This window comes from Melozone crissalis, unplaced genomic scaffold (genome assembly GCF_028551555.1).
Source record: "Melozone crissalis strain CALT ecotype California unplaced genomic scaffold, PUWL_Pcris_2 ptg000023l_1, whole genome shotgun sequence".
In the NCBI taxonomy this organism is placed as follows: domain Eukaryota; kingdom Metazoa; phylum Chordata; class Aves; order Passeriformes; family Passerellidae; genus Melozone; species Melozone crissalis.
Window position 1 is genome coordinate 30,502,231 of NW_026535801.1, and position 20,740 is coordinate 30,522,970.

General features: G+C 42.3%; 1 protein-coding gene across 1 annotated transcript in view; it reads right to left on the reverse strand.

Annotated features, from left to right (window-relative positions):
- The window catches only part of SEMA5B (semaphorin 5B), a 201,912-nt gene that overhangs the window by 51,047 nt on the left and 130,125 nt on the right, over positions 1-20,740 (reverse strand). The window contains exons 8-13 of the mRNA XM_054278238.1: positions 17,665-17,763; positions 16,719-16,932; positions 13,856-14,141; positions 9,459-9,594; positions 5,785-5,992; positions 3,471-3,678 (exon numbers count right to left, since the gene is read on the reverse strand). Of these exons, the coding sequence (XP_054134213.1) occupies positions 3,471-3,678; positions 5,785-5,992; positions 9,459-9,594; positions 13,856-14,141; positions 16,719-16,932; positions 17,665-17,763 (1,151 nt within the window). The remainder of the gene's footprint in view (positions 1-3,470; positions 3,679-5,784; positions 5,993-9,458; positions 9,595-13,855; positions 14,142-16,718; positions 16,933-17,664; positions 17,764-20,740) is intronic.

Consider the following 20,740-nt stretch of genomic DNA (forward strand, 5'->3'; position numbering starts at 1 on the left):
GCTCAAAGGCCCATGGTTCTGATGCTGCAAAGAGACAACAGAAAGAGATCACAAACTATTCCTTGTAACAACCAGCTTCATTTTCCTATCTGTCTGATTGCAATCCTAAAAATGCATAACTGCACCTCAGCCTTTGAAAAAATTACTAAACTATGCCTTACAAATACATCCCACCTGAAAATAATGCTGCAGATCTGAGGTCCTCAGCTCTGAAATTCAGATTTGGGATTTTGTTCAGGCACATTCTAAAGATACAGTGGTGTCAGTGATAAGGCTGCAGTACTGGTTCTTCAAATATTCCTCACCAAAGCTTGGGGGCAACTTGAAGCAAAAAAAAAAAATCGAAGCTCATTTGAAAATTGCAGGGAAGTTACAAAGATTTCAAAGCCATGCAAAATTCAGCAGCAAGCACAGCCAAACTACCACCCAGCAAAGCAACCTTCAAAACATTCTGCATATTCAAAGGGCTTGTAGGTTTTGCTCATGTTGGACATCTTCCTGAGAGTCTCCAGTGAGTGGGGAACGGCAGCACTCAAGAGAGCAGGAAAGACAAACACGAGGAGCACACACGAACAAGGGAAGGTCTCTGCAGCCAAGTCCAGCCTGTAAATTTGGGCAGCTGACATTACAGATGTCTTCCTGTGTCCCTGTTGCTAAGAGTGGCTGTTCTGAAAAGACAGACTGAGACAGGTCAGTGGGCACACACAAAACACTGCTCAGACACCCACTACATCAAGACACGGGGCTGACTTACTGGTCACCATTTAAGAGATTAAATTGGTGCCGTGTCAATAAACAAACAGTAAAGGAGATGGCAGAAATCCTTATCCCTTTCCATCTCTTCCGTTTGCTGCTGTTTTTCCCTCTGCCCCAATTCTGAGCCTCAGTAGCAAGCCCCGAGGTTTTAAAGCGGCAGAGCAGCAAAGATCGCTGCTCGGGATCAATGCTAGGGTCAATTTTCTCTCCATACGATTGCTGTTCCAGGGAGGAGGAGGAGGAGGAGGAGGAGGAAGGCAGGTTGAAGGCAACAGCTCTGTATCAGCAATCATAAACCCACATCAGCCCCCAGGGTCTAAAAGGCTGAAAAGTTTCCTGATAAGAGAAGGCAGAGCCTACAGCAAACAATGTGGTATTCCTGCCTGGGAGGCACAAATTCTCTCCATCACCTCCAAGCCTCCCGAGCCGCCCCACCACAACAATTACATTATAAAAGCTGCTGAAACCAGAGCTTTTCAAGGAGGCCAGTCACGAAGTCACAGCACAACAAAAAAGTAAGCAGGGAGTATTATAGGGGCGGGAGCCCTTCTACCCATAGCGGCTGAATATCGGCGGGTATTAAATATAGACACAACAATAAGCAATAAATCACAGCCCAGGAGAAGTGCCAGGTGGAATGCACTGGAGGAAATTAAAATATCCTTCTTGATACTGTTCAGGATTGAAAGAAATACAAAGGAGGTCAAATTGACTTATCACCTACATAGCCAGGATGCTAAGGGGGGGAAGGGCTCCAACACCTGCAGCTGAAAAATTTGCAGTTGAAAATTTCCTAGACAAAAAAAAAAAAAAAAGGACAACTCTAAGTCTAAAATGTAATAATAATATCATAAACATTCTCTCAAACAAATAAATAAATGATGGAATTGCCTGGCTTTCCTGCATTTTCTTTTTTTTTTTCCTTCCTTTTTCCAAATGCACAAGACTCACCGACAGAGCAAAGGATGGTTTGCAATGTACACAAGAACACTAAATGGTCAGCACCCAAATTCAGCAAATTCTGGCCTCCCATACCACACCCCACCATGCCATCATGACCTATCTCATGTACCTTGCTATTGCCCAGATGGTGATTTCTATCATGAAACTAGTCAATGGAGGCAAAATTTGAGTCTCCCAACTCTGAAGAACTGGGCTGTTTTCTCATTTCACTCAAAACTGCCTCCAGGAAGTTTGTTTTACAAAAAAACCAGCACTGGTACACAAACTTCCCAGTGATTTCAGAGAGGCCTCAGTGCCATACAGCGCATAAAACTGAGGCTGCTTTTGGTCACCAGCAAGCAAGGGAACCTCTGTGAGGACAGGTTTTTGTTTTGCTGGGATAAGCTTATACAAGGCTGCTCTGCAGCCTCCAGGACCTAAATGTGGTGGTCCTGTGAGATACCCCACCTGTCTGCTCTCCAGCCACTTCTTTTTTCTAGCTTGCCCCATTTTAAGGCAATTCAGCAAACCTTCAACATTTGAATTTTAATGGAAGTGTCATAGAAAGTACTTGGGCAGGCTGAAAATAGGACAGCATCTATAAATTATTGGAAAGCTGAACTTAAGATTAGGAAGGGAAAAGGAAAGGAAGAACTCATTTCTCTTGAAACTGGATCATATATATGTATACACACATAAATATTCTCAGACTGAGACTACAGGACAGCCTGAAAAGGACAGCTGTTATGTTCTACCTTTTAAAATCTCTGCTTTTAAGGGCTAAGGACAGGATGGCATTTTCCAGCTGTGGTTTTTTCTCTTACTAAACACTTTTGTGTCCGTCTGTTTTAGACATGCATGGATTTAGACAAGCTGATAGATAAACTCTACTTGTTGAAAATAAAGTTATGGTGACATTTTCTATATCAGCTTTTTTGGCAGGAGAACAGGGACATCTTGAAGTAGGCCATGGAAGAGGGAATCTGTTTAAATGCTGCTAACAAAATCCTTCCTCTTGTCTAGCACAGAGGACATCAGTTTCACACAAAACTACAAAACTCTCACAGAGAGAAGCAAGGCAAAAGCATGAGAGGAGAAGGAAAAGTATTTTCAAGAGATGTAAACAAGTAAATGCCCACAGCACCCAGTGAGAATATTTCAGCATCTGTCTCAAACAGCTGCTATCACACTTTCACCTGCTCAAATGGAGAGGCACCATTTGGATGCAAAAACCTTCTACAGTCCTGTGTGGAAGACTGCTCTGGAGCCAAGGCAGACAATTAGAAAAAGTCATTTTTCCTACTCCCTTTATAAGGTACAATCAAGGCACAGAATCTATCCAGGTGTAAGAGGTGTCACACATAATGGAGATGAACTGTTGATTTCCAAAAGCAATAACAAGTTGCCACAGAGCCCAGCCCTGCCTAATCCTATGTTTGAGAGGTGATCACTCCAATAAGCAAGGAAAGCCTGGCTGCAACCCAAATTCAAAAACCCTCAGCCATACTGCCAATAAGAACCACCAGGAAAACACATGGACTTAATAAAGACAACACTATAATATGATATTAAAAAAAACCCCCACAAAAACAGAAGTAAATATTGTAAACCCGTACTTGGTAAACATATGATTAATTTCTGAAGAGGAGTAATTAACATTTACCAAAAAAAAAAAAAAGCTTATATTGCTTATCCTCATTGCTCCTGTTATGCATGTATCTGTAAGGAGATGCACTCCAGCAGGGATCTATTAGAGCTGTAAATTTACTTACCCTTCTGTTCTGTACATGGAGCATCTCTCCAAAGGAATTTTTAGCACTCCATTATTTAGACCCACAAAGAGCGACCTGTCGCTGTGTAGGATTTGGAGACTCTTGATTGCTTCCTGTTGTCCATCAGGGAGGATCTGCATTTCCTCTAAATAACAACTCCTCAGACTCCGGTTGGTGGTAGAAAGGGCCTTCAGGATGGTGCCATACTCTAATAGAACAAGAAACAAGGCACAAGTAAATTTTAGAGGCAGTGGCTTCATTTCATACCTGCCTAAAGAGGGAAATGTTAGTGTCACCTTTACAGAGCTGGTTTAACCTAGTTCTGGGTCACCTGCTGCCCTTGGTAGAGAGCTCCAGCTACATTGTTACAATCTCAGCAGAAACCACCTGAGAATGCACTTAAATGGGAATTCAGAAGGATGTGAACCATCTGGACAGTGAGCACCTGGCAGTTTTTCCCAGCTGGAGCACTGAGGCAGAGGAGTCTGGTCCCGTTACCAGAGAGTTACAGAGCAAGGTGACCCAGGATGGCAAGAATCATTTCTGGTGCCTTTAGTCTGTATTTCTATTGGGTTATGGAGCAGATCAGTGTGATTTGATGTCATGACAAATGACAACAGATGCAGCAGCCCTGCTGGAAATCTCTGAGGCCTCCATAATGACTGCATGGGTCACAGACCTAATTGATCCTCTTCCTGGAAGAAGTCAGCTTGACAAGGGGATGTTATGGCATGAGGAGTGCATACACAGAAACATACATGTTTGTGCTCACAGTGCTCTTAGATAAACAATTTAAAGATCTGCTAAACTGTGGGAGATTAATGCACACCACTTTTCACTGAAACCCCCAAGAGGACTGTCAGCCGGATGGCTCATGAAACTTAATCTTTCTGTTCCAGTAACTTCTGCACTGGTGCCAAAGCTCAGCAATTTATAATGTTGGGGTTGGCCACCATGTGAAGTTTCCCTTTCACCCACATTTGGAACAAGACAAAAGTTTGGGCTCAGTTAGTCTCAGGACTGAGTTTGTGCTCAGGGCTGCCTCTACTGAAGCATTTCACAGGTTTAAACATTTTCAGCAGATCTTACTCTTCAGCCACCACTAACCAGGGCCACAAAGCAAACATGAGTAAGTAGTTAAGGTTATGGCATTGGACCTTTCTACACTAATGATATGAGGCAGAAAGTATTCCAACTTTCTGTAAAGGCTTTGTAGCTTGGACCCCTCACTTTAAATATCAAGATATCATATTGGCAGAATCGTGTTGTATTTCCATTTAAGTACAATCTTCTCAACATAATCAACGCTCATGGAGTTCCCATACAGGGAGTGTTGCTAGAACATATAAATAATAAACCAAGATGACCACTTTTGAAATAAGTGGCGGTAAAAGTTAGATAAATTATAACACAGTCCTGAAGTTCCCTTCTCCTAAACATGAGAATAAGGCAATGACTCTGCATTCAGATGTGGGATTAAATGAACACTTATGGAAACTATCCATCTTATTCTAAAGTCAAAGCTTCTGCTGCAGAGGATAACAACATTATACCCATGAGGCTGGCCATATGCTCTGATTAATCAAACTATTTAATTTAACCTCTATCATTAGTATTACTATGGGCTAAGACAACCATTTATAACACTTTGTCCTTCTTCAGCATTTTCACTTATCCAAGATACCTGTGCTTTTCAGAAGAGGCAACATGTTCTGCTAATTAGTGGATGGAAGTCAAAATCAAGAGCCTAAATCATACACTTAATTCTACCACTGGCTTGCTATGTTCCCACAAAAAAAGCACTCAGCTTCCCTATCTGCCTTAAACTTCAGTGCATGCCCATTCCCAAAAGCACTGGGAGCCATACATCAGCAGGGCCATGAAAGTGCAAAGAAAGACACAATTAAGTCCCTGGGCAAGCCTGGAGGCTATACATTATTATTGCGTATTTAGAGATGGGTCTGTCATAGCACTGAGAGGCAACTGACATGCATGAAACCACATGAGCATTCCAGCCACTTCTGCTCTTCCTCCCTGTTATTTATTAGCCTGATTAGTTGAAATATGTTTTTATTAGAGGGAGAAAATGTTATTGTTCTTTTTAAACACAATGGAGATTTATAGTCTGATCACTTGGGACTCTGCCTCAAGTCTTCCATCCTGTTTTTAATTTACTCTGGCAAACAACTTCCATGCAGTTTTGTACCAAAATCATATTGAATGACAACTGTGTAAGGACTTCCCAATTGGGCTCCCAGGGCTGCTAGGTCTACAAGCAAGCAGGAGGAACTGTTGGAAGCCCTCACGCTCTTACCTGTTCCAATATACATGACGTGGTAGAGGGTGTCCTTCCCCTGAACAATATCAACCACCAGTTTGGAGAAGCGAATGCTGTCCTGAGTCACGTAGGGATCCACGGTCACTGGCTGCACCACGTCGTTCATCAGGAACAGGCGCTGAGCATCCTGCAGCACTCTCTCCGTCAGGTTCTCGTTAGGGCTGTCATCGTTCAGTGTGCCACACTAAATACAGAGACTGCATTTCAGAAAGTGCATCATCTACCCAGCCCAGCATGGAAACTCATGTCCTGTTGATTTCCTGGGGAGGTGGGTCTGTGTGAGGGTCACAGGATCAGGCACGCAGCCTGATCATAGGTCCTTAGCCCAGATTTGGCCTTTAGGCCCCTCTATGAAAACTTTTCTCCTAGGTCCACTGACCAGCAATGTGGAGTTTCATTCCCTTGTGATACCCTCAACCAGCACAACAGAAGGGCTAAAGCCTTCAACAAACCATGGAGAAAAAGAAAGAATTAAAACTAGTTGTAGAAACATTTAAAGGTAGCAGTGGAGAGAAAGTTTTTGTGGTGATAAATCCTTAAAATATTTCAGACACTACCTAGCATGTCAGTCTGTACAATGAACAAAACCTGGAGTTTAAAAAACCTAAAAATGGACTGGTTTTGCATAAAAGAGCTAAACTTGCCACATTGCTTTTCTTTGATGTGCTTCCCTCTGGACAGGGGGAATCTGCAGGATCTGAAGCAAGGCAGGTTCACAATAAGCTCCCCCCACCCCTTTTCTCCTAACAGCAAATGGCAGATCAAGCCATGACCCATCCTCCAGCACCAAGGGAGGCACTGAAACAGGACTCAATTCCCTTGTACAGCAAGAACGGGGAAGAAAAACAGCACATCTTGTGTCTTTTAAACCAGTGGATAATGCATTTTAAAGCCTGAGTTGCCATCTTAGATTAATCTCTAGAACTCAATATTTTCAAAAGCCAGTGCTACTTTTTTAGTCCATGTCAGTTGTTAGGGCTGGATCTCACTCTTCCCCATAATATCATGCCTGGAGGGCAAAAAATTTATCACTCCAAAAGGCAGCAGGGTGACTGGTTATTTATCTTCCCAAGACCATGGGAGACAGTGGTACAACTAAATCCTGCCAAGACCCATACTCAGTCGATGAACAACTTCACTACTCACTAAATGAAACTCACACCTGAGCAATTTCACTAGAAATAAAATCCTACACGTTTATTTTTCTTCATTTTGGATCCAGGTGTTTGGGCTTTCCTTGAAGAAAAGTCAGAACACTGAGAATGAGGATGCTGATTTACAGCAGTTGAGCTGCAGTGTACAAATTTCCCATGTGCACACTCTCCATGCACATCACAGCAACCCTTGGTGGTATCGCTGCCTTTCCTGGGTGCACCAAGCAGCCCTTCTCCCACTATGTGCTAAAATGTTGTCAGGGATTTAACACACATTCACACAGTAAATATGGATTCCAGTGGCTGGTGTACTAAGCTTTACAATAGTCTAGAGGTTGTGTGAACTAGGAGAACAGTTATGTTGATTCTCACAACCTATGAACATGGTCACTCTTTAATCAATTTAAGCATCTTCCTGAATAGCCAGACTAAGGAAACATCTGTGGGTTTTTATGTGTCCTCAGGTGGGTTTTAATGCTTTTTTCTATGGCAATCATCTTTTTTTAGTTCATGACTCATCCCAGATTCCAAAGAGTTCTTAGGTCTCTCTCTTTTGTTGTATCCTATGCTCCTTCTTGTTCTCAGCACTGTCTTCCTTTGGATACTTTTCTCCCCATTCACTTTTCCTTCTATTGCATCACCTAAAAGGAGTCCCAGTAGCAGGAATGTCATTGTTGGTTTTGTTTTCTGTTCTCAGCAAGTCACAGATAATTCTTTTGGTCTATTGGCAGCTCATGTGCTGACGCAGCATCCCTCTGATTTGGTTTAATGTTGTTTTGTTCTAATTTCCTGATTATCTGTACTGTCCTGGTCTTCTGCATCCTTCAGTATTTCTCCTTCCTCTCTGCAAGAAAAAAAGTTCTGGCATGCTTCCCTCATCTTTCTTTGTGAACACTGAGGCACAAAAATTAATTTAATGTTTTTGCAATATCTGCCTCTTCTGTCACTAAATTAACCTTGTCATCTCCTTAAGGTTCCTCACTGACCTCTTGTTCCTTCTGTACTTGAAAAACATCTTAATCTCTTCTTGCAATCTTCTTTTGTCTACCACATACCTCCTTTTTCCTTTCCTTATTTTCCTCTAACCCTTTTCTTTCATCTTGCTGCTGCAATCTTTACACTCCACATTTTATCTGATACTTTTCTCTACATGGAAATGCCTTCCAAAGTCCTTTACTATTCCTTCTGGGTTAGCCTAGCAAGGGACAGAAAGTCCTTGATTCTCAGTTTGCCTTAATATTCCCTTTAAATTAAAAAAATAAACCAAACCAAGGACAACAACAAAAACCTGGCTATGTTTGGGCATGGCTGGACCTTCAGCAGGGCTTTGTTTCTTGGTTTTGCGTGCACCAAGCTGAGAGGGTGATAAAGAGGCCAAGCCTGTCCCACCTCATACGGGGAGGAGCCCTCAGTCAGGTGCCAAGAGGGAATTCAGGAGAAGAAATCAGGTTCCTCAGCAGGAAGACAAGGCTGTCCCTGCCTGCAGCAGAGACCTGTCTCCCATCTGCTCTTGCTGTGATTTCAGGCGACTGTAGATTTCTTTTTGGAAGGTCCTTGACATCACCAGTTTGAAGGCAGACGGCACTTGCAGGCAGCCTCAGCACATTTGCCATAATAAAGGAGAGCCAGATTCAGAAAATCAGGCTGAAAGGATTTGCCATGGGGAAGCAAGGACAGGAAGACAAGTCCATCCTACCCAGGATTCCCCTGCTGGGAAGGAGCTGAGCTGTAAAATGGGCTCATGGTCCAGAAGACTCAGGGTTGTCAGGGCTGTCATACACATACTCTGCCCCACACTGACTGGATCTGATGATAAAGCAACTGAAGCTGTTTCATAATTTTCAAAATTGCTTTAACTGATAATCCTGGAAAGTTGCTCATTCATAAACTCAAAGATTTTTAAAAAGAGAAGGAACAATCCTGTGACAATCCTCAAGTGTCCCCTTCCACCAGTTACTGTGGCAACATGTCCATGGCTTCTGGCTAAGCTACCATGTGTTAGAAAGTCATTCATCTTCCACTGAAGCACTGGTAGCCTTAGGGGCCCTATCAAGTGATGGAAAATTCATCACTTCCTTGCAGAGTCACAGTGGTTAATTACCTTTCTTGTTTAAAAAATATAGATTGTCTCCATTCTAGTTTGACTTTGTCCAGCTTCAGCTTTCAATCCTTCCCAGTTCTAGTAGGGACATGCCTTATGTCCTCTTGTGAGAATCACATCCTCAGAGCTCACGTGCCAGTGATAAGTGCAACAGAGATTTAAATCATTCATTATTATAAAAAACCCAGAACATTTTTATTATTCCTTAAACCATTCAATTTTTGCCATGAATTCTGTGGCAAGGAGTTCCACAGACTAAAACACTCATAAATATGGAGAAATACAATTTATCTGTACCGTGGGTCTACCTGGAGAAATGAGCCCTACACAAATCAACGCAGTGAAGGGACAGAACATCAGAGGGACTGCAGCAAACAGAAGGGCAAGAGCAGTACCTGGAAATTGGGGATGGGATTTAATGTTGGCAGCCAGGCTGATCTTGGGTTTTCTTGGTAGCGGAAGGGGCCATTAAATGCCTGAGTAATGGCACTCAGATTGAAGGCACACACTGCTGAGGCAGCTATGCTGTTTCTGGAAAAGGGGAGGGGAAAAAAATCAATTTAATCATTAGAACATTGACATTTTCATCATAACAGACATCAAACTCCACTCAAATAAAATACATGTAAATTGCTAGGTAGATGTACAGTGATACCAATCTCACAGGGAGTATAAATAAATAAATAAATAAACTGTAAAATGCAGATGACTTGCGTGACAATTTTGAGAATGAATTTAAAGTTTGGTTTTAAAATGTCAGAGATTTAAGGGCCATGGAAGCAGTTCTGACAAGAAAGGTGAATACAGTTTAATTTGCATGGATTATGTGTGTCTGGTTTTACTTTTATTTTTTAACAACCTATCTATCTTTATTGATTACAAGCCAGCTAATTTTTAATCTCTTGTTGTTTCTCAAGGTGAAATTCTGGTTCTATAGGTTCCTGAAATCTTCAGCTACAAAATATATCACCTAGGATTATATTTATATACGTGCAGTGGAAGGGAAAAGGTGTCAGTGACAAACCAGCTGGTTCTGACAGCAGCTCAGCATGCAAAAAGGTCTTGTTAATTCACGAAAACCTCTGTTTTCAATGACCACAGTTCACTTCTGTGTGTTCCCAGGTGGGAAGAGGATCTGTCTGGGGCAGACTCTTCAAGCACACTCAGCCAGGGAGGCACAGCACAGTGAGGGAAATGCTGTGTGGGAAGGACTCTTTGGCAAGGAGTGTGTTTCAGGGATGCTGGGCTGCCCAGTCACACTGCACACAGATCATTGGCCTTTGCTGTTCCATTTCACTCCAGGAGGACTCACTTCTGCAGGGTCCTGAGCCAGCTCATCTCCTCCTGCCTCAAGAGGGTTGGAGGGCACTTCCTAGATGGTGACCTCAACAAAACTGACTCAGAGGGACATTTGATAAGTGATGACCTGAAATTCAAACCTGCTCCCAGTTCTTCCCTCCTCCCCCTCCTTTTTTTTTTTTTTTTAGAAAAACTACAAGGTTTAGAGAAAAAGATATCAAAATAAAACTAAAAATAGGGCCAGCATGAGAGACTGATTCATCACGGTGCCTTTTAAATAACCCAAGCCCTTCTGTATGAATCTTTTTGCTAATTAAGGCAATTTGAATTCCCTGAAAAGAACACTTTTTTGCCTTTTTTTTTTTTTAAACTAAACCAATAATTACACCCTCTTGCACACACAAAAAAAGCCTTTCTTCACCATTCCAGGCTGGAAAGCAGAAGAACAGATTCTTTCACAGCATATTTCTTCCTAGCAATACAACATCAGGAAGAACTTCCTGCTTTGCCTTCCCATTCTCTGCTCCCCCCTGCCCCTTGCATCCCCAGAATGATGGAGTAGCTCACTTTGAACATGTCAAAGCAATGCCAGGCAAACCTTTCTCCACTTTTGTCTGAACACTGCTGATGCAGTGCATGCTCACAGACAGCAGCTTTTAAGACAAACCTAATGATGGATGACAAGTAAATGCCTCGAGGCGCACACAGGAAAAAAAAAGACAATGAGGGAGAAAATGAAAAAGGAAAAGAAAGAATAAAATTCCACTAGTCTAATGAAAATACTTAAAAGAAAGAGAAAAAAAAGAATATTTTTAGGGCTCTGCTAAGGACTTCATAGTTTAACCTTTTCTCTTTGCTGGAAAGGAGAAAGGAAAGAGGTTTTCCATTAAATCTGTGGACCATTTTCTTTTCCATCTGTGGTCTGGCATATTTCCCATCCCTCCTTATGAAAAGTTTGATCCCAGTCTCAAGCCATTGACATCAACTGATGCAGCTGGCCCCTGTGTTTTGGTGTGAAGTGCAACTTCCTTTATTCCCACCTCCTACCTCCTGTGACTAACTAGCTGGTTTAAAGAATGGGTTAAGTTCAAAGAGGTTTTAACATTGTCACTATTACCTCCCAGAAAATTTTAATAAAAACATCTTAAATATTTCATCACTAGCTTCCCCCCAAAAGCTCTGTTTCCCACTGATTCAGCTGGGTATAACATAACATGAAGCAATAAATCTATACGTGGGTGTTGCTACAACCACTGATTCCCTTTTTTTATAAGATGACCCTAAATTCATAAACATGAACCTTCCAAAGTAAAAATACCTGTAAACATCATTAAAAAAAAAAACCCAAAAAACATAGTTCTTAGTTGCATTGGCATTTTATCACAAAGAAACTCAGACTGGCGCATAAATTAACCCTCTTTGGTATGCAGAGCTCATGTATCATGATATAAGTCCTAGTGAAAGTTAAAAGAATAATTACCATTATTTCTCTAGTTGGATGACAAATTGGAACATTTTCTCTTTGAACTTTTAAAAGAACACTATGTTGTGCACCCAAAATGCTATTTGATCTAACTTCAGCTGTTATCAATTACTAATTTCTTCAATTACACAAATGTTGCGTATTATATTATATTATATTCAGAAGATAAAAGAGAGATCCTACATCCCTGATGTACAAAAAATGCTCAAGTGTCCACTGAGGAGACAGGTAACACTCATCACATGTCATGTTAAACTTGGGAGATGGACACAGCAGGAGAGCACTGTCCCAGCCAAAGCTAGTCTATGTCTCCCCTTTGATTGTTCAAATACATCACCAATTTGATAAATAAAATAATAATTTTCTCATTTCCAGCTTCCATTCTTGGCTGGATGAATGGGCAAATGGATAGATAAAACATTATCACTATGGGCACAGAAGTCCTCCCCAACAGCAAAAAAAAAAAAAAAGTGGGGGTCAGCTCAAGTGCCCAAAGAAGTAGCCAGATTTCCTTTTAATGTTTCGGAAGTTTGGCAAATATCCTTTAAATGTTTTTAAAGAATGACTCATGTGCCTTTCAATCTGAGGACAGTTCTTCCCCTAGCCCACAGTCAAGGTGCAGTGCTCAATCGTGTTTATTTTTTCTAGTTGCTTCTCTGCTGGCTCACTTTGACTGACATTGGCAATGGAACAGAAACAAAAGATGGAAGAGGATGAGGGTGGCCAAACACTTACCTATTTCTTGGAATTTACAGAGGGGGAAGAACATTCAGGCTCTGTTGACTCACAGTGAGGCTCTCAACAGTGCTTTAGCTCAAGGAGTTGGGGCTGATGCTTTGTGACTTCAAGGGCTGAAGTTCAAGCCCTGTCACACCAGCAGGTGACACATTAAAACAGGAGGGTTTGTACTTCAGCAGGGCTTCACTGCTTTGGTTTTCTGTGGGCTCCCTGGGAACAGGCCCTTATTCATATTGGACAGGACTGCACACAAAAACCCCAAACAAGTTGGCTGCCTAGCACAAGGAAGGCACTTTGAGCATTTGCCATATGGAGTAACTACTCAGATTTTCATTCTCCAGTTTACACGTCAGCCTAACACCCCCCTGGAGAACATGTATTATTGAAACTCAATACCATGCAGACTGGTTATAGCTTGAAACTTATCATCCTAGCCTTAGGCATCGGAGAAAAAGTTATTTGAGCTTTCCTGACTTAAAAATATACATTATGAGTTTTTTAATATATTTTTTAATTAACTCCTCTTCTCCTTTCTGCTTTCACAGCTACATTAAATCATTCCAATTACAAGTTTTTTCAATATCAAGCCAAGAAGAGGTGATTATGAAGTATCAGAAATCATACCTTCCCCTGAGAGTTCCATCACTACTTTTGATTTGTGGACCTCAAACAGTCTGGCAGAGGTAAAACCTCCCCATCCTGCCTTGGAAATGCTAAATGCCTTGTGGCCCTCATGACCTTGCTATTACAGTGCTGTTCAACTGCAATAGATGTTGTTTTCAGTCTAGGCTGTTGTGATCCCATGTGCCTCGTTCTTCTCCTTCCAGCCCTTCTCTCCTAAGTGTGTGTACCTGTCCATCTCATGGGTCAGCTCCAGCGTTCACACAAATGTGTCAGATTGTCCAGACAATTAGCCTGGCTGGAAATTAATGTGTTTCTGTTGGGTCATTTTTAGATCATCTCTCTAAACTATACAAGTTGGACTGTCCCTACAAAAAGTCTGAGGTCTGTCAATGCCCAGGTTTGCATCAAATTAAGTTACCCTAAAACTGCACAGTCACCTTTTATGGACTCCAGGAATCTGTGAGCCATGGATTAAAAACACTGTGCTAAGGCTATGTTGTCATGATGGATAACACAGATCTATCTATTCTTTCACATTTACCAAACAATCTTTCAAAAATGATTGCTCAGACTGTCTAAGAAATCAATACATTGTCAGCCTCAGACTGCTGGGACTAGAGGAAGGGCAGTAAAGCCAGTGCAACTCACACATTAGTAGTGAAGACACCGTAGATCAGATCTTGCTCAGGAAGGTAGAAGGTGCTTTGCAATTCATTGTAATAAAAAGGGATTTCTCCAGCACGAGAGCAGTTCAGCCTGGCCTTCATGAAAGTTGTCCATGTGTCCTCCAGCAAAAACCTCCCTCCAATATCATTTTTGCAGACCCTTGCCACACGGGAATACACTGTTTTCCCACAGTCGTGTTCCACCGCGTTCTCACGGAAGAAGAAGTAGGTGAACAAGCCGATGTCATAGGCAGCAATAAAGTTAGGCTCTGAAAAACAAACATTTGAAGAGATTTATATAGGTTAGAAATCAATCCATGCTCACTGACTTGCTCAATGCATTGCACTGCCAGCTCCATTTATGCAGCCTGTCAAAGCTGGGACCACAGGGAGTTTGGAGTCAGCAGAGGACATAAAAACAGTAGATGGGAATAATGATATATGAGGATATAGCTCTAGTACCTTTTTTCAGATCTTGGAAAGGTCCCATTTTTCTCCACTTTATTGGCAAAGCTGCTACTGATTTCAGTGAAAGCAGAGTTCAACATTTTGCATATGCATGACTATTCTTTGTACCTATACTCATTTTACAAGATAAAGTCTCCCCATTGGGCTGCTTCACCTATTCACTTTTGAAGTGGACCTTATGATGTGTTAAATATGCTGCGTGCATCCGCCCGATTCCCCAGACAGCTGCACTGAAACATTCAAGCTACTCTCCCAGCACTGTCACATCTGGCTTTTATCATCAAACCTTTACAGTTTCTAGGCACAAAAGATTATCTTATGTCCATAAAACAAAACCATGCCAGAAACTGACAGCAGTGAAATGTGCTCTCCTTAATGCTTTTTCTCCTAAAATTTTTGGTATTATTTTCACAAGAATTGAAAAGAACTTTGAATTTAGTAGGTTTAGTAATAAATATTTTAATTGGGGATATAACAAAGCTTTAAAGTGTACAGTCTTTTATCCTAAAAGTTTCTTTGGTAAAAGGAAAAGTTTGGCCAATGAATAATATTTGACGAAACAAACAAACCTTCCCCAAACCTGTTGGTTTAATAGGGTGTTTCCACAATGTTCATTTCTGAGTAGTACTCAAAGGAAGAAGAATAAAGGGAGGGACAGGATTCCTTTAAAGCTGCAGTCCAGGAATGAAAGGAGAACACAGAAAGGCAGCCCACTTCTGCTGCAAGGTAAGTTTGGGAGGCAGATGATGGTACAGAGGGGAGGGCATTGCAAATCATCCCCTGTCAAACTTTCTTCTTCAAACTAACCATGAACCTTAAAGGGACCATTATGATCCCCAGCCTGACCTTCTGTCTAACACAAGCCAGAGAATTTGGCCCTGTAATTCCACCATCAGATCCTGTAACTAACAGGAGAATTAGACCACATCTTTCAAAGGAGATCTGATATTAGTGGACAATGTCACCTGGCTTTACATCCATCACTTTCCTCAGTGACTTGTTCAAATCACTAAAGACTGACCCAGCTGCAACCTGTACTTCTTTTCCCATTTGACATTATCTGCTTTCAGCTTCCAATCACAGGTTCTTGCCATGACTTGTCTGCTAGACTAAAGAACTTTATCCTTTCCAAAATCTTCTCTTGATGTAAGTACTTCCATATCATGAACAAAACACCTTTTATCTCCTTTTCAGAAAGATAAATAAATTGAGCTCCTTAAGGCTCTCACTGTGAGGCAGGCTTTCCAAGTTTCAAGTCACTGAATGGCTCTTCTCTGAATCACCTTCAGGTTTTCTGTTTCTTGTTGAAAAGTGGCCAGAACAGGACAAAATTACTCCAATGTCACCAATGCTGCACAAGGTTATAAATCCAAGAGTCACATGAGTTTTTCCAGTCACATACGAGAACTTCAGTTACTGTTTGTCTTCCTTAGACTCCCATGTTCCAATGTGGCTTCCTTCTGAATCTTGCATTCATGCACAGACAACAGGAACATGTTTCCAATGAGTGTATATGGGCTATGATGCTTCTTGTTCCTAATTCACTGTCTCTCCTGATGACATCCTTTCCCTTGCACTCCATATCTCCATATTGACTTCAGGATGCCTGCAGAAGCCTAGCTCAATCTTATTAAGCTCCAGAGAGTGCACAGTCCCACTGCTCTTATCTTTAATTGAAAGGCCCTGAAATCTAATAGAAATATTTGAAATATCTGGTCATATTACCTGAGTAAAAGGAGATAGGGGGAATACTGGGGTCTCCATCACTACAGTCTGCTCAGACTAGAAGTGCTTTGCCCCAGTTGGAAGGTATGGACTCAGTGCAGGGGATGCTGGTTGAAATTCTATAGCTTGCTTGATGCAGGGTATTCTCACACTGGGGTAAGAGCTGCTTTTAATAACTATTAATCCACATCAGCATGGACTCATATGGAACATAACGTGCTGTGCAATTTCTCATTTTTGGAGTGATCTTGCACTGGCACTGAAGCCAGGCATCTTCAGCTGAGTCAGGGGAAGTAAAGAGTGCCTATCACTCTGCAGAACTGGGTCAACAATGCCATGCTTTAAGTTGATTTTGATCTTCAAATCTTTGGGTGGTTTTCTTGTTAAAATGATGTATTTGGTCATCTCACAAGACAGGGACCCATATCTATGTTAAGTAGCCTATATGACCCACTTTCTATATTCTAAATCAACTTTTCTGAAATAATTCCAGGCTCTTTTTCAATGTCTTCTAAGCTGCATTGATTATTGCTCCGGAAGCCCTTCCCCATCATAACTCTGGATCTCAATATGAAAAGAGAGAGAAAGATTTACAAGCCTGTCAAGCTGACTTTAATACATCTCTTGCTCAGATGTGACCCACATGACTTTACCATTGAGCCATTTGGAGTTGTATTGTGCTGTCCTAAGTGGGGGAACATTTCCAAGGCTGCGGTAAATAGCAGGATCCCGTCCAGAAAAATCAATCACAGTTGCAGCATAGAGTTCTCCCCGTGATGTAATCACAGCTGTCGAGTTATGCCGAGGGTCGTACGGGCACCGAGCCACTCCATTAATTCTGTCAATGATTTTGCTGAGATTTCCTACCTGTATTTAAAAGGAGAGAGAAGAAAATTTAAAGAGCATCTGACTTTCTTAATGGTACAAAGAATTTGGTTTGCCCATGAGTACCTATGAGCAAATCCCTGATTTTTAAAAATCAGGTAGCTAGGAGAATGTAATCTTAGTGATGACTGAAAATTGTTCTTTACAGCCAACATTTGCCAATGTAAGAAGTTGTGTCTGAGCCTCACTGATCCTATTGCTTTGTACAGAGGGTTATTCTCCAGTCAATAAAGCCCAAACCCCCTTGGTGTAATCAGGTGCTCCTCGTGCAAGTGCAGGTTTTTAATCTTCTGTAGACACCTCCTGAATACATACTGGCCTTAAAAAAACATACAAACATTTTTTCTGGACCTGCTCCTGCCTCCCTTGAACCCAAAGGGAGTTTTGCAATTTATTTTAAAGAAACTTTAAAGTGTTTCGCTCAGGAGGTACTCAGAGCTAAGCTTGTCTATATTTCCCATTTTCAGTGCCATACACAAGGTTTACCTGAGCAGCACTTTCTCCAGACCAAACTCACCCATAACATGAACTTTTTGTTCCCCAACTGCAGACACAGTCATTGCCCCAAAGCAGCCCAAAGAAGAAAACCAACATAATTTCAGTCAGCTACATTTAGAACATATTTTGTGCAGCCATGACAGCCTGCCAAATGAGTGTCCTTCCCCAGAGCATGTATCCAACCCTCTCTATCAATGTAAAAGAGGCAGAACAGACCTGTCGACTGGAACACACTGGTGAAAAGGCATTGGTACCACAGGTGAAAACCTTCTTGCCATAAACAATCAGCACTCGGACATAATTCTGGCACTCTTCCTATAGGGACACAAGACAGAGACAAAGGATTTTTGAAAATGTTATTACATTAAAAATACCTGTATTGCAGCAGGAATGCACCTTCCTTAGCTCTAACTTGGGCTGAGGTTTGTTGCCTCCGTGCACAGCTGTAGGGAGCCAGCAGTCTAGGAGAGCAAGCCCAATTTGCTGGTTATTTCTCTAACCATAGCCCTGCACAGTCCTGGGGTAGGATGATAGCCATCAGGTCAATTTTGTCATAGCTACAAGTGCCTCTTTCTGTGCTCTGCTTAGAGTGGAGGAGAAATTTTCCCTCTTTCCACGATGATACTTCTGACCTATTCTCCCAGTAATGTTGCAGCTTTGAAAACATTACCAAGACACCAACTTCACCAGTGAAGGACAGCAGGTCTGTCTGCACTATAATTCAAACCAGTGCCAGCAGGATAACAGCAGGAACTTCTCTTTAATAGACCAGACTGGTCAGACAATCTCGTGCTTGAACAGGCTGTTACTTCCTGCCTCCTAGAGAATTGTGTGCTCAGCATTTTCCATGGTAGAAGGAGTTTCTCTTTCAGGCCAGGCCAATGAGAAATAGCAAGTTCCCAGTCTCAGTTGCTCAACCACTTGCTGGTACCAGTAGGCAACTCCCTCCACATACCAGTCCCCAAAGGTGTGGGGGTCCTGCTGTGGGGGTGGCAGCACAAGGCCGCAGTTGCCTTTTTGTTCAGAAAATCACCTTCACGTTGCTAGAGAGAGCCATGGTCTCTCTTTCTCCCCACAGATCTGTGCAGTGCAAATCAGGCTAACTGAGCATCTCCTGGAGTGAAGTTGTTGGGGTGGAGGAGGCCACACAGGGCAGGAACTTTCCAACATTACACACAGGAAAAGGGAGGTAAGAGACTAGTATGCAATTCCCAGAGGCAGTGCAAGAGGCTGCAGAGCCACCTGCCCCAAGGATCACCCAAAGAGCCCAATGAGCCACGTGCACCAGCCTGCCTGCCCCAGGCCCTGGGCCACCTCAGAGGAGAGGATATGAGCAATGACTGGCACCCACTGGGCTCCAAGGGAAGAAAGTCTATTATGTTATACCATAAGCAGAAAAGGAAACTTGTTGAAAAATAGCAACCTCAGCTGGGTTACCCGGGCTGCTTTGCTTTCTTCCCTCCAACAGATCATCATTTGCCACTAAGTTGAGCCTACAGCTGCAGACACCACTTCTCCCTCCTGTAAGCAGCAATCATACAGCAAGTTCCCATGCTGGGAATGTTGATAAATCCCCTGAAGACTTCATTTGCAAGAATCAGCAGTGTAAAAACACCCCCTATCATCTGGAAGGGAAGGGGCTTGCTTAGCTGGATTACACACTATCTTGTTTCATTTGCTGTACAGAAAGGATCCAACAGGAAACCTGCCAGTGCTACCCACAGATGGCAACTGCATGGACATGATATGTGATCCTTGCTTTTGAATGACACAGACTCCACTCCAGAGCCAGCCCAGGAGCACTTGCCCAGTCTGGAAAGAGGCTACTGAGTGCCACAAGGCACATGCTGCCAGTCTTGAGGGGCAGCAGGAATCAGATACCCAATGCCCAGCACCCAAAAATGAGAGCTTAGATTCATACCTGAGCCAACTCTTTTTATTTCAGAAGCAGATCAGTCATGGCGACTGTGCATCAGTCTATCAAGCAGGACCTTAAGAAGCACTGTCCCGCCTGCTGTGTTGAGAATAGTGGTCTCATTGCTTCCTTTAACAAGACAAAGGGCTTGCCATCCTCTCTGCCCTCTCTTGTCATTGCTGCATGGCGCTGGGAGCCCTGTCAGTTCCTTCCTGCCCTAGAGATGTCTGCATTTCATGACTGGGTTAAGTAATTCCTCTTTCTGTAGAGTACAGTTATTCAATCCCACATAATTTTAGGACCACTATATATTTGACTGCAAAGTACTAAAAATTCTCGAACAAATGCTGTTAAAAAAAGTATTAGGTCATCTCCCAACAGAGTGTTGTTTTCAGAATATGATTGATTTGCCATCTAACCTAGAATGCAGTTCTGTACTCAAATTTCACACAAGAGAGTATCCACCTGCTCCCCCTCCACTGCCACCATTCTCTCCTCTGTGCAAGGTCTGAGCAGAGCTTCTGACCCAGAACAGCTAAGACCAGCCATGTTGCTGGACCCTTTCCTGCCTAGGTACTACAATGTATTCCTAACTAAAGCCTTGGCCTGCAAAAATATAAAATCCTAATTTGCAGATTTCCCTTTATTTGCACAGAGATAAATTTAAATTTCTGTAAAATCTTCCCAGCTGAGAAGATAGCACACAAAAAGAATTTCTGTGGAAGGTCATAGGCTGCAGACTACTGGCAATGATTAATCTATTGCACATTTTAATCCATTTTTACTGCTTAAAAATAATGCTGCTAGGTGTAGGCCATGTTCACCTGCAGTTGTTCCTATGAGTTAACTGAGCTGATATTTTCCCTAGACCTGACTGACCATGGTAGCAGCACTGCATGCTCGTGGAGGAAGAGCAGTGATAATATGCTCATTTCATGCACTGCTCTCAAAGCAATTTAGACCCTTAAAGTAATGTTCTGAGGCAGATGCACATTGTCTGCCCTGCTCTGTCAGCTGGGGCAATGGAAACAATGCAGGTGCTAATCTCACTGTAGTGACACGCAGGTTAGTGGACACACACACAAAGGTCTGACTACCAGACCACATCTCTCCAACCTGCCTGGCCCAGAGCAGAATACAGTGCTCACCTTGTGTTTCTTATTGCTGTACCCATGGCCAGTCACATCAGTCTACAAAGCCTCCAACAAAAGCAAAGAAACAAAACCAATGAAATGTTCCAGCTTGCAGGATTTTTCTCAAGACAGTGTCTGGGAGATTTAATTAGATCCTCTTACTACCCCATTCTCAAAATAAATAGCAAGGAACAGCCTTCTCTCTGTATTCTTTAAACCAGCCTGGATTTGCTCTGAAAAGTCA